The following is a 16,905-nucleotide window of genomic DNA, read 5'->3' on the forward strand; positions in this document are numbered from 1 at the left end:
ACATGTACTCTAATGTCTTTAATGTCTAAAACCGTCCTCATGTTCTGTGTTGTGCAGCATAATTTACCCAAAGATTTTCAGCAGCTGTAGTCGACAAGACCTGCAAACTTTCCTAAGTGATGCCAGCCCTACATGTCTTCTCAATGTCCCTGACAGTACTCAGCTATATGGGGGTCCAGTATGTGGAAACCAGTTTGTTGAAAAAGGAGAGGAGTGTGACTGCGGAACACCAGAGGTAAAAATCTAAATATATGTTAAAATGACTAGGTGAAAGTAAAGTCTGTTAGGCATCTTTCACACAGGAGGCTGTAGGCAGGGAATAAACCATATGCCATTCACTTTGTCTTTAATTTACAATATTATTTAATGATAGTTAATGCAAATTCATAAATCTTGACCTTTATAATGTACTTTGCACCAATTATTTTCTGTAAAATTTCAGGAATGCACAAACCAATGCTGTAATGCCACAATATGCAAACTGAAGGAAGGCGCAGAGTGTGCACAAGGAGAATGCTGCCGCCAGTGCAAGGTACTCCTACTATGTCAGTGTAAATGGTTATAGCAGTATTGGTATCACTGATTCTATCATCTCAAAGCACTAGTTTACCCTCAGGGATTTTTAATGTTTAGTGAAATAAGGGACTGTGCAATTATTCACACAATTTTAATATTTGATACAGCTGTTACAGGGGAATTCTCTCTTGAAAAGTCAGTCACATGACCCAGAGTTCTGTGCACTAAGTACACAGTTGCCAACAAAGTGAGCGTATCTTACTATCCTCAGAGCCATCACCCCCCCCCCCCCACACACACACACACACACACACACACGTTTTTTGATTGTTTTTTTCACAGGAGATATTTTCATACTCTATTAATGAAATACTCGTTTAGCTGACAAAGCAATTAATAATGTGCCCAAAATAAGTTTAGTACAACTTTTTTTACCTACTTGTTGGTACTTTATCCATTGCAAATTGCTGAAAAGTTAGTTTGTAGTGAAGATGAAAAATGATCTTCTATGAGAGAACTCAGAAGAAAAGAAGAATTGAATAAGGGTCCATGCCTGCCTTCTCTTCCTACTAACACATACAGTAGCTCGTTGTGGCCAGTGCCGCACCTACAACTCTGCAGAGTTCCTCTCAGCCTACTGTGTAATAATGCACCTAACCCTATATCCACTTACCTCAGTTGTGTTTATAAAAGCCACATGTAGCTTTGCCTGCAGTAGGAAACCAGTTTTCACTCATCTAGTTAAACCTTTTCATAAAGATACCATGGGCCACATCCTACTAACTTTTCTCCTGATTTCATTTTATGTAAAAAAAAAAAATATTTTTTTCAGTACTTAGCAATTGAAAAAGTACTAAATAGTATTTCATTACTGATATATATATATATATATATATATATATATATATATATACACACACATGAGTATTCTATCATTAATAGGATATGGCCTTTTATAGAGGGTGTGTGAAGGGTAAATTTATAAATGTAAATTCTTTGTTACACATTGAGCCGAGATGAACTAGTTAGGAACTGATGATAGGTTCATCTGTGCTGCAGTGCTGGCCACAGATTGGGGATGATCAATTAGATGCAAATTATTTCTCCCTGCATTTAAATGTTGTGCAGCTTAAAGAGAATCTGTACTCTGAAATTCTTACAATAAAAAGCATACCATTCTATTCATTATGTGCTCCTGGTCCCCTCTGTGCTGTTTCTGCCATTCTCTGCTGCAAACCTGGCTTGTAATTGCCAGTTTTAGGCAGTGTTTACAAACAAACTAACCAGCTTCTAATAGGCTCAGCTAAGCAGAGTGTGTTAGTCACACAGAGCCTGCAGGGGGTGTGTACAGCTTCTAGCTAATCACAAGCAGCCCTGCACATTCCAGTCTGACTGCCTCAGCCTGACTGTGCCGACTATAGAGAGAAGATTAGATCATATAACAGAGATAACACAGCTACTGTGCAATTAGGAAAAGCTGCAGTAAGCCAGACCACATTAGAAAAGGCATAGGAACTTATAGCATAGAAGAAATAAAGATAAACAATTTGTTACAGAGTCTCTTTAAACTTGAACCAATCAAAATTGACAGGAGGTTATTCTGATTGGTCCAATTTGAAACTGCTCATAATTTACATGAAATTTGAATGTAAGGAGGAATTTGCTTCGCATTGATGATCTCTGCCACAGATATTTATTCTTTCAGCAGCAGAAAAGTTGGGCAGTGACAGCTTACAGTATAATAATATAATAATCCGTACATTTGTATAGCGCTTTTCTCCTGTCGGACTCAAAGCGCTCAAGAGCTACAGCCACTGGGTCGCGCTCAGGAGGCCACCCTGCAGTGTTAGGGAGTCTTGCCTTGAACTCCCTACTGAATAGGTACTTGACCTAGCCAGGATTCGAACCCTGGTCTCCCATGTCAAAGGCAGAGCCTTTAACCAGTACACTATCCAGTAAAGGACGGACTAGTGCCACCTCCCAGCTTCTCTCTGATTAGCTCATGTGGGTGATGATAGGGAAGGGGAGGAGTTTGGACAAACACTGCTAAGCAGTATCTAAAATTAACATTGAAAGTCTGCATTGTAAACCCAGCTAACCAAGTAATAAACATTTTTTCATGTGCAGTAACCAAAAGTACAGTATATGCATTGCAAATGATATGTTCTACGCAACATGCATTCAAATAAGCATGAACTAGAACTACACTTAACGCTTCTATGATAGTCAATGACATGTATACAGATGATTCCATCTATTGCCTTCCTTTAGTTACGTGCAGTTGGTGAAATGTGCCGGAGAAGAAAAGGAGAATGTGATCTACCAGAATACTGTACAGGAGTTTCAGCTGAGTGCCCTGAGGATGCTTTTCAGGAGAATGGCCTTTCCTGTGCTTCCAACAGTGGATACTGTTTTAATGGAGCATGTCCATCCCTTGGTCAGCACTGCAAGACACTTTGGGGATCAGGTACCATCAAAAACTTTAAACTGCCTAAAGACAAATATGAAATATTCCATTTGGATTGCATGGAGTCTACATTTCCAAGGTCATCTACATCTGAAGAATAGAGATGGTCTAAGACAGTTATCTGCAAACTTGGCTCTCCAGCTGTTAAAGGGACCCTGACCTCTAAAAATAAAATTGGTACTTACCTGGGGCTTTCTGCAGCTCACTGTAGGTCAGGAGGTCCCCCGGCGTGGTCCTGGCTCCTCTCCCGGTCCCTCTGCCGCATACCGCACCGCCACTTCCTGAACCGGGACACTCTTCGTCAGCACAGCGGCCGACGTGATGACGAAGAGCGTCCCAGTTCAGGAAGTGGGAGCCCGGCGGTGAGGTATGCGGTGGAGGGAACGGGAGAGGAGCTAGGACCACGCCGGGGGACCTCCCGACCTACGGTGGGCTGCAGAAAGCCCCAGGTAAGTACCAACTTCATTTATTTTTTGAGCTCGGAGTCCCTTTAAGGAACTATAAGTCCCACAATGCATTGCAGAAGTCTGACAGCCAAAGTCATGATTCATAAAGGCAAATGCATTGTGGGACTTGTAGTTCCTTAACAGCTGGAGAGCCAAGTATGCAGATCAGTGGTCTAAGAGGTGCTAATTTTTCAGACTTCATGCAAATTTCTTTGCAATTTGTATGCAGCTGAGAGTTGGATCAATCATATGCTAATTTGGATTGGTCCAGTTTCAAGCTGTACATAGTTAAGGTCAAATTTGCATCAAGTTATAAAACTGTATAATTCATTGATCATCTTTACTGAAGAACACTTGGGTAACAATGTAAGGGGGTGGGTTGTCTGAACACTCTAGAGAGAAAAATTACACAGAGACAATGGAAGACCAGATAGTGTAGCACGTTTGTAGCTCAAATATGGTATTTAGAGTAAATAAAACCAATCACAAAGGTGGGTTGCAGTGGGGGCAACCAATCACTTGAGGCAGGTGGAGACAATAGACCAGACTTCACTCAGCGTGTCCCAATGGGCCTGGATGTAGTCACTCTCACGATAAAAAAAAACCAAAAAAGTATCGCAAAATCAATATCAACCATACATAATCAGAGGTGTCTCCTCCACTCTCAACAGGGGTGTGGGGTATCAAACACAAAGCAGGGGTAAAGAAGTGGGGTAAAGAAGTGCACAGATAGAATAAAATTAGGTTAAAAACCAATAAAATTTGAATAAATGAAGTGGCTTACCTCAATAACTATAGTCATGTGCGTCAAACTGTGTTATGAACAGGCCACACGTTTCGCAGGTGTAAGCCCACTTCATCAGGCCAATAAAAGTGCCTAAGTAGTTGTTGCCAATAGTACTGAGGTGCTCATTTGGGGCTAGACTAACTTTAATGCTCATTTGAGGGCCTGCTGATTGACACTATCACTGCATGATGTTTCTTTGGCATATATCAGAAGAATTCAGTTGGGTACAATACAGTCATGGCAGCAGATACTATTGCAGTTTAGCTCCAAGATCCTTCTCTGCTTCAGTCAAAATACTACAGAAGGTGGATTGTGTCTCCCTTGTAATGTCAAACTACTGTGTGTTTCAAATCATGACAGGCAAGGGAGATTATATTTTAGCATGCAAGATGACATCATTTAGTACATCTTTCTGTGTTGATAAAAGGTTTGTGTTTAGAAACATATAAATGTGTTGGCAGCACTTGTTTAGACATTGTGTTTTCTTTGTTCTTAGATGCTCAGGTTGCACCTGATGTGTGCTTTAAAAGCAATGTTCAAGGCAATAAACACCTGCACTGTAAAAAGACTACACAAGGATATAGTGGCTGCAGAACAAAGTAAGTGAAACGGAAGAGGGGTGCCATTAGTAGTGAAAAATGATTTACAAATAAATCAAATGGCTATTTTGCAGCTGTTATTTGGATTTTTTTTTTTACATGGATTAACAATTTATTTTTGTCTTTTATAACAGAGATGTCAAATGTGGCCGAATTCACTGTGTAAAGGGAAATGAATTCCCAATTACTAACAACAAGTACATGATCAAACTACTTGGTGGACAGGAGTGTAAGGTGGCTGAGCTCTCTGACCAAGAAATGGAAATATCAGCTGACCCCGGCATGGTACCAACTGGCACAAAGTGTGGCATGGGCATGGTAAGAGACATGCACCTATTCCGCTTGTAATAACCTTATATCATTCCACCTGAGCATAAAACACAGCCCCCATTTTCTGCTCTCGATGATCTGGAAAAATGCAACTTACTGTATATTTCACAAGCTCTGTTAATTATACTATCAATAATAGCTGAATTACATAGTTACATACAGTATATACAGTAGTTTGGTTGGAAAAAGACATCTGTCCATCAAGTTCAACCAGGAAAACTAATATTAATATTAATGTTTGCTGTTGCAGGTGTGTTTTGAAGGGGAGTGTCAGAATTTATCAGTCTATGGAGAGAAGAACTGTTCTGCAAAGTGCAACAATAGAGGGGTACGTAAATATGTTACCATTAACAGTGTACATAAATAGAAATGCACAAAACTATTCTTCAGACAGGTGGAGAGGTGGGGTACTTTTTCCTCATGGTTCAAAATGTTAAATTGACATTCCAGTATTCTACATTTCAGTGAAGAAATTAGAATGTTGCTTCCCTGTCAAATACATATGCCTGGACCAGCATATATTTTTATGTGGCTGTTAGCTATGGTATGAATACTACAGTGGACATGGATGATATAGTGGGTAGGTTTATTAAAGAGTAACTGTCAGGCTACAAAAGCTAATTTAAACCTCTATTCTCCTGTGTTAAACAGTTTAGAAGGAAGCCAAAAAGGCATTACTGAAGATAAAAATCTCTCTTACATTTGATGTGTGCTTATCAGCAAAGCTGTTATTCCCAAGCTCTTAAGAAGACGCAAGACGCATACCATACTGCAAAGCATTCTGGGGCTCTCCCCTCGGCTGCTAATGAGAAGTCACAGGGTCAAGTAACAATAGCATGTAACTCAGTCCAGCGCACAGCACTGATAAATCTCCCGGCAGAGTACACTGCAGGAGTCCGCTATTGTTCCTAGCCACATGGCTAATTAATATTCACTGCACACTAGTGTTATTCAGTACAAACTTTTCTGTGATCAGGAAGCAGGGAGGAAATGACGACACATTTGGCTTCATAGGAGACAGACAAACATGGAGCCTGCCATGAGCTGTCAGGAGCATCATTCTCTGCATATACTATATAAAAATTCTGTGAAATCCAAACGTGGACAGTGAAATGCATATGTAATGCAGTACAGCCTATATTTAGCTACTGATATATGTGTTTATTTTCTCTGAGACCTTATACCTAACAGCTCCTCTTTAAGCATCATGATGGCTAACTCAGAGGTGGACGAACTAATATGGAATTCAGGATCAGGCCTCTCCAATCCAGAAGCTACAGAGACCGCTCCACAATAACAATAAAAGAGTAAAACTCAAAAGTTAGGAACAAACTGTAATTATTATGTTGCCCTAGCTACCTGAGCTTTGTCCAGTCATGCTGTAAATGCTCTTGCTTGGCAAATCTTGATTTCTGAATTTGTATCTCACAAAGGATGGTTTGAGGCTATATTCTAACCTGTTTTTCTGTGGGGCTCCAGAGTCCTCCGAAAACCATAAAACATACATAAATGAATTGCCTTTGCCCCAAATTGTCCACTGAATGTGATAGATACCAGTAACTATAGGGAAGCAACCCCTGCGGTTGCAGGAGGGGTCCGGTGCAGAGGGGGTCCTCTCCCATGCTCCCCTGGTTCTCTCCACTCATCCAGACCCATAGATCAGTGCGACGACAGTGATGGGGTTTATCTCTTTTACCGTTGGGTCTCTCCGGTGCTCCTGCTGCCTTACTGCCGCTCTGTCCTCCTCTCAGTATTTTCGCATAATCTGCAGATACTCTGAATTATGGTGCCCATACATGGTACAATTTTTTCATCCAATCTTACCATTTCTATATAGTATAAGGGTAAATTAAGTGAATATACTCAAAGGATAATTTAGGCAGTTCCCTTATATTACATGGAAATGGTAAGATTGGATGAAAAGATGTGTACCATGTATGGGCACCATAAGAGGCAGGTAGAGACCAGAGGACACCTTGTGGCTGCAATGGGAGCCGATAGTGGAAGAGGTAAGTTTGTCCGTCACTGCCGCCTTGCTACTTTGTGGGTGTGGATGAGTGGACAGAGCCAGGGGAGCATAGGAGGGGGGCCCTGGTGGAGGCAGAATGAAGAAGTCCAGCTCTCCTCCCCCCACACCAGGATGCACAATAAGGGTAGTTTAAATATACTAAGAAGAGCCCCATGCGAGTTTCGCAGGGTGGCATCATTAGCCATAGTTACACCTCTGATAGAGCCACTAGGACAGTGATACCCTTCAGCGATTGGTGAATGATGTAAATCGTTGTTACCTTAGAGCTATTTTAGAGTTATTTTAGGAATACGACTACAGTATATATAAAGTGAATGTATATAAAGCAGGTCCTTTTGTGTTGTTATTGTGCTTCCTTTATTATTTATCAGATGCAGGAAGTTTACAGCACAAATGAGTCATAATTTATCCACAGCTTTCTGGGTTGTCAGTTAGCCTTACAAATATAAAATGTACAAATGATAACAATTTTTTTTTGCCTGTAATATGGTTATATGACATCATATGTAATGGTTATATGATACACTTTTTAGTATCCATTTCAACTGACTTTGACAGTTCAAATAAAGACACCTTCTCTTTTCACAGGGTTGTAACCACAAGCGACAGTGCCATTGTGACCCTGGATGGGCTCCTCCTTACTGTGACCACAAGTTTACAGAGAACACTGCAGGTATCGGTCTAGTATAGTCATTTCAGTTACGTACAAGTAGTTACCAAACTACCTGATATAATCAGAAATGTGACTTTAAACTTTAATATTAGTAGCAAATTGGCTCCCTTTACCCTCTATAGACACTTTGCCCTGAAATGTGTGTATACATTGTATACTGTATGTGATCTTGCTCAAGTCCTGTTCATTTCTTACAGTGCCCATTCATGGTACAATTTTTTTTTTTTCCGATTAGATAATTTCTTTTGATTATTCGTTAGATCGAATATAAAGATTTTTCCAACGTGTCAGATTTTTATTCACAAAACTGGATAATTGTTTGTTTTTCTTGACTCTTTTTGACTTTCATTTGATTCGATTGTTTTGGTCAAATAAACGTGAAAATCAAATGTTTTTATTGTACCATGTATTGGCACCATTAGATTTAGAAGATTGGCAGCCTTGACAACATACATCTCTCCATGTGCTGGATTTATTACTCGTTACTTCTCTAAGATATTAGTTTCCCTATTATCCACTATGTTGTACTTTTTAACTGGCAGCTATATGTTGCTCAAAGATTGCTTTTATTTAAGTAATATGGAATATAAGGTCTATAGATGTGAATGGGAAACTGTGATACGAGTAACTCAGTTCATTATGTACGATATTTCCGTACCTACTATTCTCAATAGGTGGTGACAGTGCCAGCCTCCCAACCTGGTTTACCACACCTGGTCAATCTCACAAACAGGAGGCCGCACACCACAGGCTATGCTACTGAGCTACTGCATGAAAGTAAAAACCACACTACATGATTTGAACTTAGCCCTTCATTAGATGCGATATGCTGTACATGTGAAAAAAAGCCCGTAAGCAGCACCCCTTTTCAATTGAGCTCCAAAAGCTCTTCAGCAAGCCATAATAGCATTCTTGTTAGTAATCAGCAGAATGACATTTTTCTGTTGTATGTAAAATTCCTAACTCGGAATTTTGAGCTAAAAGAAATAAATGATGTCACTTTTTTGTTTTTCTTTGTATTTTAAAGACCAAGCCAGAGGAGTTCTGATTGTTGGAATCCTGGTCACAGTTTGCCTGTTTGCTGTCCTTACTGCCGGAGCAATGTTCTATTACAAGAAGAGGCAAAGAAAGTTTCCACAGAAAAGGTGAGCAGATCAGAGTTTCTTAGAAATTAAAAAAAAAAAGTGTGTATAGTAATCCCACGGTTTACGGTGTGAGAGAAGCAATCTAGCAATCCTTCTATGTGGAGGTTCATCGCATTGACCTGATGTGTCTTTTTGAAGAACTGAACATCCCGTTAATCAGTATGCTGAAAATCAGATGTAAGCAGCGCTAGATTGCAAATTGAATTGAAAGCAGGGACATGAAAATGTTCTGCCGCATCTGTTTCTATAAAAAGCACTAAAACAACAACACAATTATGAAGCTGAGGACAAGCTGTCTTTTATGTTGTTGCTTTGTGACCATTTATTGATTAGAGCCTACGTCATAGCAGATGATCCACCAGTGGTAATCAGCTGCTTATACAGTTGTATGAGTCATTGTGGCAGCTGTTATCATTATCATCCTAGTTCTTTCTGATGCATAATGAAAGCTATCGGATTCTGTCTACTGTTGTGGATGTTTTTGTTTTCTGCTATTCCATTCCATGTGCAGAGAAAGGCATTGCTGCCCGATAGGATTGTTTATGGTTAAGTGGGGCAACAATCATAGGGCTGTAGAATCTCCCCTGGTATTTGGAGCTGAACTTCTTCAGGTTAATAACATCATGAAAAGTCGGGTTTTTTGTTTTAAGCTCCTTCCCCTCTCATCCACTGAGTCATTGTACCCCATCACCTCTTCCATAGCTGCTCTGTCATATGTGAACAGTGATCACACCTTCCATCACTTAGGTTATACTGCAAAAAAATAAATCTTAATCTGAAAGTAAAATATTTGATTAATGTTTTCACAATGTACTGTATGAAGGAGTATCTATATAGGAGTGCCTGATGTTGAAAACTTGTATAAATGAAAAAGGAAATGTAAAATACAGCACTGATTTAATTGTCCAGTAAGGGAAAAGTGCTTTTTCACTATCTTTTCTGACCGACATCCGTTTCCCTTCCCTGGCCACATCCTGCAGATGTGCAGTATTACTTCCTCCTTACAGGAGAATTATTTGTATGGTTATATACAGATGTATGCTACACTAATGCAGCATGGCTGTTGGATTCCAGAGAATGGGGAACTGCCAAATTAACTCATCAGTAGGAGTATAAACAGGCCCAGATTTACATCACTGGAGCCTATAGGTACAGATGTCCTGGCACCCCAGACTTCGCCCTCCATGAATCTACAAACCCCCGCTGAACTGCACCGCAGGTGTTCTAGCTGGCCCAGCTGTTACTTCTCCCTTACTTCTCTTGCCCATCATAGGTAACTACAGATGTCCCTTAGCATTAGGTAGCCAGAGGTAGCTTAAGTATTAAAGGAATTCTATGAAAGTTGTACTATTTTCTGGCACCAGCATGAATCAATATGGCAAAAACAGTATGAATGGTTGCAGCATATGTTTTTACGGTGCAGTGCAGTTTTTTTTTAATCTACCTTCCTGACGCCGTCCCCTTAAGAAACTAACGGCGACGGAGCACGGGCGAGTTCATTATTTGAGGTGATTCCTCTTTTTTAGTGAGGCAGTGAAATCACCAGAGCGCGTTATACAGCGCGTGTCCCTCCGAATTAATAAGTTGCTATGAGGAGCTCTCGCTCTTTGTTGTGAAAGGAACTTCTGTGTGCCGCTGGCCCGCTGCTTCATTCTGCTCCATTCGGAGCAATAACGCGCCCACCTCCAGCTCATTCGTTTGCCGTTGCTTAACCAATGAAGCAGCGGCACACAGAAGTTCCTTTCACAACAAGGATTAAGAGCGAGAGCTCCTCATAGCAACTTATTAGTTCGGAGGGACACGCGCTGTATAACGCGCTCTGGTGATTTCACTGCCTCACTAAAAAAGAGGAATCACCTCAAATAATGAACTGGCCCATGATCCGTCGCCGTCAGTTTCTTAAGGGGACGGCGTCAGGAAGGTAGATTAAAAAAAAAACAGCACTGAACAGTAAAAACATATGCTGAAACCATTCATACTGTTTTTGCCATATTGATTCATGCTGGTGCCAGAAAATAGTACAACTTTCATAGAATTCCTTTAAGTAGCTAGAGGTGCCCCCAACTAAACTGAGATCTCATCAGTAGAATGCCAAGAGCTGGGTTAGTAACTTCACATTTATGCTCTGCTCGGGACTCATGCATAGGAAAGGAGAGAGGCGCTAAGGGAGGGGTGTGAGCCGCCTTTCCATCAGGCGCCGTAGGCATGTGCCTACAGTGCCTTATAATAAATCCGGCCTGGCGTATAAAGCTTGTTTGCGTAGATACAAATGCAAGATTTATCTACAGGTGTATAGTGAATAAATATTTATGGTAGAAACTGTTTCCTGACTTCTAATTTTTCCTATTTTGCTGTCACTTACAATAGGTAGGAAAAAGTTGACAGATTTTGGACTAGACCATCTCTTTATGTGATATTCTCAGTATTATTTTTATTATTAACAAAAGCACTCCCTGAAAAAGATCTATACAAAGAAGCAGGCCACCGTTCCTACTCATTTGCACACTATTTTGGCAGTTGGACTGACAAACTGCCATTCAGTAAGTGCCTTTGTAAATAAACCAATAGCTGAGAATCCCCCATGTGGAGATGGATTTGTCCAAAACCTGTCAGATTTTCTCTACCTACTGTAATTGACATAGGATAAAGGTAATTTAGAGTGCGTTTTACCAGTGGCGTAGCTAAGGAGCTGTGGGCCCCGATGCAAGTTTTACAATGCCCCCCCCCCCCCCAAGCACTCTATACATAACAATTGATACGGCGCACCAAAACCTGCCAATGGCAACTACAGTGTCAGAGGTGCAAAAAAGGGGATGGGGAACAGTTTGTTAATGATTACCACTATTTAAAGCATCAATAGAAGTGATTATTATGAGCACCTGACCAATAGAGAGCTAATACTGAAGTTGAGGAGGGCCCTTCGGGGCCCCTCTGGCCCAAGGGCCCTGATGCGGTGGCTACCTCTGCAACCCCTATTGCTACGCCCCTGCGTTTTACTCTGAGAGAGATCTACATTTATATGTATGTAGTTTAAATTTTACAATATTTTGCAATAGTTGTCCTTTAAACGCAAAATTGAGTGCATTTCATTGCCTAAAGCAAGTTTTTTTTCACTTGCAGTTAAATCAAGCTCCCTGTTTCTTCCACTTAGCATAATTTTGTCTTGTCACTTTTACATTCATTATCCTGGTTTCAGCATCAGAAACACTTACTATATCGATATATTGGTATGTAGCCTTTTCTTCCCAGTGATGTCACAGCCTAGGCTGTTTAGCTATGTGGAATTCTCCTCCCAGAGCATTCTGGAAGACCAGGTATTTTTCCTACTGGCTTCGGAACACTGATTATACAAACATTCCACAGAGCTGCACTAAAAATGTCACCACCCGTGATACATTTACAAATGTAAATCAGGGTGAACAGAGGTTTCACAATGGGCAAACACTGACTTAATACTTAATACTAATAAAGTAATGGTGCAAAAAAGCAATTTTATACATTTCAGTACAGTTGTCTTTAATGTATGTACTGTATATGACAGTACAAACTGCTGTTGCCTGTAACAAATAATTCATTTAAGTAGATAAACATTGCTGAAATTTTTAAACATTTAATATGGTGAATTTTGAAGCTGCTGTTTTTGAGTGCCATATCAAATATAAGAAAATGTTCCTAGTAAAAATGAACAGCCTGCTTGTCTTCCTATTTAGGACATTTATTTGTAAGGCCACTTGTTTTGTTCTTATTCTGCTCTTGCATGTTAACACTGATGTTTGTTCTAGGATGACCACACCTGGGTCTGGCTCTGGGTTATCCAATCCTCTGTTTCAAGAAAGTATGGCCAGCAAACTGCACACCAAAAATAACTTGATTGGACGTCCACAACTCATTGCCAGTACCTCTAACTTACAAGACTCCAGATCAGCATTTATTACCATAGTTCCCAGTGAAGACACAGAGAAGGTGAGAAATTGGAAAAGCATGAGTTAAAACTGGCTCAGCGGTATGGCAGAGTGGAAGTCCTTCCACAATCTTTTTTTTTTTTTTCCTTTTAAGTTTTTGTATAGCGTGGAAGGGTTTGATACTTGGCTATGCTTAAATAGCTGTCTGGGGAGATTTCTCTTCACGTTATATCCAAGTGACAAGGCCACAGACAGCAATAAAGACACTTTTGTAGTAATGTATACAATTGTTACAACATCTGATAGGTTTTTATTGTTGGCAGTATACTCACTGAGATTCTCCTCACTTCATGTTCCAGTGACAATGTTACTGGGAACAGGAAAAAACAGGGCCTTTCTCCAGCAAGCACTCAAAATATTTGATAGAGTTTATGTACAGCACTTTGTAAATATCCTGCACTCCGTCCCTTTGTTTGGTTTCCAGCACGTTTATCCATTAGTCCTTCAGTGAAGAAGTGGGGCTTGCAGCTGGGTTCAAGCACTTTACCTTGCTGTGTCCATCATTTTCTGGACACACTTTACCTTTGCATTGCAGTCAATGCTGATATTCACCCACTGCCCCCACATTACCATACATTTAAGGTGTTACAGGACACAAGACTACATACGGCTTAACAGAATCAGAATAATTTATTTCGCCAAGTGCAAAAGAAGGGGGGGGGGGATAGGGGTGGTACCCAGAATTGGTTTTGGCTCATACAGGTTCTGGTAGGATTTGGGGGATGTCAGAAAGCCAAACTGGCAAATGGCTACACCCCACCAGCAGACAAGTGTGCGGGGGGTCAGCAAAGACCTTGTCTTGTTTTTGTTCCCTGGTCCTGAACAGACTATGTATATAACCGAGCACTGATCAGCTACGATGTCACACTTTTACTGTTTAATGCACTTCATGCAGACTTGACTTTCTCCAGATAAGTAAAACAGGTAAAGCTTTTTTAAAGAGAACCTGAACTGAAAATAAAAAGCCAAAATAACCATACACAGGTCATACTTACCTCCTGTGTATTCTACTCCTCAATCTCTTTCTCCTCTCCTGTGTCCCATTTGTCCACTGTGATCAATGGAATTCTCCATCCTCCATTTTAAAATTGACCATTACGCCATAAAAGCTTCCTGGTCAGCACACTGTTAAACTGTAATATCACCCACTTGAGCCATAGGGAAATATGGACATTACCTTACACATTCAATTGTAACTGACAGCAACTGATATATAACTGACATCAACTGGTATATTTCAGTTCTGACAAAATATTGTCAGAACTGGAAGGGATCACTGTAAGAAGAAAATGGTGAGCTTCTGAGGGGAACTGATGGTGAGGTAAGTATGTAATATTCATTTGCAGCTACGTCATGTGTTTATTTTAAATAATTTTACTCACTTCAGGTTCCCTTTAAGGTGGGGCCAGATTGATAATGCTAATGTATGTATAAGTAGTGACTGATATTAAGGAATCTACCTTTGAGTAGCATACTAAAAAGAGTTTAGGATAACCAAATCCAGGCAGCAACTTAATACATTATGTACCTACTGTTGCCTACTTAATAATACTAGAATGAATTAGACCATGACCAAACTGTCTTCATCTTTGGGAAGCTCTGGCGTACACAACTTTTGCTTGCGTATAGAATGTCTCCCTGATAAACAATGTTAATGTGACTTTCACTTCCTTGAAAATGTATCTGGAGCAATAGTTTGGAGATGTTCCATAATATACAGTAACTTAGGAAACAAAACCATTCTGATTAATTTGCAATGGTCAGCTATTGATAAGGGAAGGGAATTCCATGTTAGGCATGTATCTGTAAAATATAGTATGAAAGTAGCAAGGTTCCTTTCTAGCAATATTTTTGATGGTAGTGTAATATGCATATGCAGATATTTAAATTCAGGCACAGGAAAATAATTCTATAGTCACAAACAATCTAGTGGCTGGATGGTGTAATGGTTAAGGGCTCTGCCTCTGACATGGGAGACCAGGGTTCGAATCTTGGCTCTGCCTATTCAGAAAGCCAGCACCTATTCAGTAGGAGACCTTTGGCAAGTCTCACTAACACTGTTACTGCCTATAGAGCGCGTCCTAGTGGCTGCAGCTCTGGCGCTTTGAGTCCGCCAGGAGAAAAGCGCGATATAAATGTTCTGTGTTTGTTTGTTTGTTGTTTGTTTAGTTGGTTTTGGAACCATATGTTTTACCTACCAGTAAGTGGGAGGATGTAAAAAGCTTTATTGGCCTAATATGGGACACTGCACAGGGAAGCAAGCCCTAAATGTACTCACTTTAAATGCAAATGTTCTTTATGCTTTCCTCAGAATGACCCATGTACTTTCTTAGGATGGATCTTCTAGAGTGGAACCTTCTAGTTACTTCTGATTAAATAAAAGGGATTTCGTCACTTCAGATTATTTGCTGTCTTGACAAATTACTTCTGATTAAATAAAAGGGATTTCGTCACTTCAGATTACTGTATATTCCTGCGTATAAGACTACTTTTTAACCCTTGAAAATCTTCTGAAAAGTTGGGGGTCGTCTTATACGCCGGGTGTCATTGATGCCGGATGATACACCCTATCCTGTTACCACCTCTCAGATCTCCTTGCTGAGGGAGCGCAATCTATTCTTCCATACCGCTCTGATAAACAGGTAAAGCTGACCAGTCTACTTAAGGAGAGTTGACCAATGCAACAAGTCAATTGACTATATACTGGGTAACACATACAGTACAGCACCAGTATCTGTTCATACATAGCACCAGTACATGATTTTTTTATTTTAATTTTAATTTGGTGTGCGTTGGAAGAGGGGAGTAGTCTTATACGGTGAGTATATCCCAAACTCTATATTTTAACTGGAAAAGTTGGGGGGGTCGTCTTATACACCCAGTCGTCTTATACGCCGGAATATACGGTATTTGCTGTCTTGACAAATTACTTCTGATTAAATAAAAGGGATTTTGTCACTTCAGACTATTTCCTGTCTTGACAAATATTTTGTTTTTGTCCTAACAGGCCACCCCATTCATCCACATTTCCCAGCCAAGATCACCTATACCAGTCCCCAGATCCCCTCAGGTAACTTTCTCTTTTGTTTATTTTAATGGAAGCTAATTTACTGGAACAATACACAACCTGCAGGTGTTTTACCAGAAGTCTTCCTCTGCCTGGTAGATTGTATTTCCCAGACAAGCAATGAAATGATTTCCTTCACTATTGTTTTCTGTTTGTGTGTGTGTGTTAGCATAACAAACAACAAGTATGTGCTAATGATCCTGTCCTGTCTCATTAGTGAACAATCTGCATATGTGGTCAATCACTGTGCCTTTTAAGTGTGTGTATGCCTTGGCTAAAGATGGTAATACAAGGCTACATAAAAGCTGGATAGCATTGCAATCAGGCCACTTAAAAGTTAACTAGTGAATAGAAAGAATGGTCCTAAACATTGAAGGGACAGATATCAAACATAAAGCTATGTAGCTGCTTTGCATCTGCTCTCTTCATTATGAAAAATTGTGTGGATTCAGCTTAAACCAGATTGCAGCAGGTTCCAGTTCCTCACTCAATGTGAAATCTGCCCATATATGGCTATACTCGTCAGTTTAAAAGTTAGCTAAGCATGAATCACTGCAATGTTCTCAACACAGAAAGAGAAAATCATGAAATTAAATTTCTGGGTGTACATACTGTGTATAGTTTACATACGATTAGTAATCTAACTCACATATGTTCATCAAGACAAATACTTAATGAAGCCAAAGCTTCAATTTCTTTCTTTGTTAAAAATGCACAAGATCATTACTGCACACTCGAGAGGATGATGTAAGACACAATACTGGTACCTAATGATCTAGTGATGTAGCATGCCTCTTTAGAGCTGTAACTTCTGGTGGTACCTCCATTGCCACTATGCTCACACTGGGAGTTGAGCACAACTCCAGGCAGTGAGAGATGCAGTC

The 16,905-nt window shown here is 40.2% G+C and overlaps 1 protein-coding gene across 1 annotated transcript in view; it reads left to right on the forward strand.

Annotated features, from left to right (window-relative positions):
- Nucleotides 1-16,905, forward strand: part of ADAM8 (ADAM metallopeptidase domain 8) — a 70,613-nt gene that overhangs the window by 46,480 nt on the left and 7,228 nt on the right. Inside the window, exons 12-21 of the mRNA XM_068255359.1 lie at nt 58-235; nt 443-532; nt 2,788-2,983; nt 4,713-4,815; nt 4,950-5,133; nt 5,396-5,473; nt 7,763-7,847; nt 8,875-8,992; nt 12,775-12,955; nt 15,962-16,024. Coding sequence (XP_068111460.1) covers nt 58-235; nt 443-532; nt 2,788-2,983; nt 4,713-4,815; nt 4,950-5,133; nt 5,396-5,473; nt 7,763-7,847; nt 8,875-8,992; nt 12,775-12,955; nt 15,962-16,024 — 1,276 coding nt within the window. The remainder of the gene's footprint in view (nt 1-57; nt 236-442; nt 533-2,787; nt 2,984-4,712; nt 4,816-4,949; nt 5,134-5,395; nt 5,474-7,762; nt 7,848-8,874; nt 8,993-12,774; nt 12,956-15,961; nt 16,025-16,905) is intronic.

This window comes from Hyperolius riggenbachi, chromosome 10, assembly GCF_040937935.1.
Source record: "Hyperolius riggenbachi isolate aHypRig1 chromosome 10, aHypRig1.pri, whole genome shotgun sequence".
Classification (NCBI taxonomy): domain Eukaryota; kingdom Metazoa; phylum Chordata; class Amphibia; order Anura; family Hyperoliidae; genus Hyperolius; species Hyperolius riggenbachi.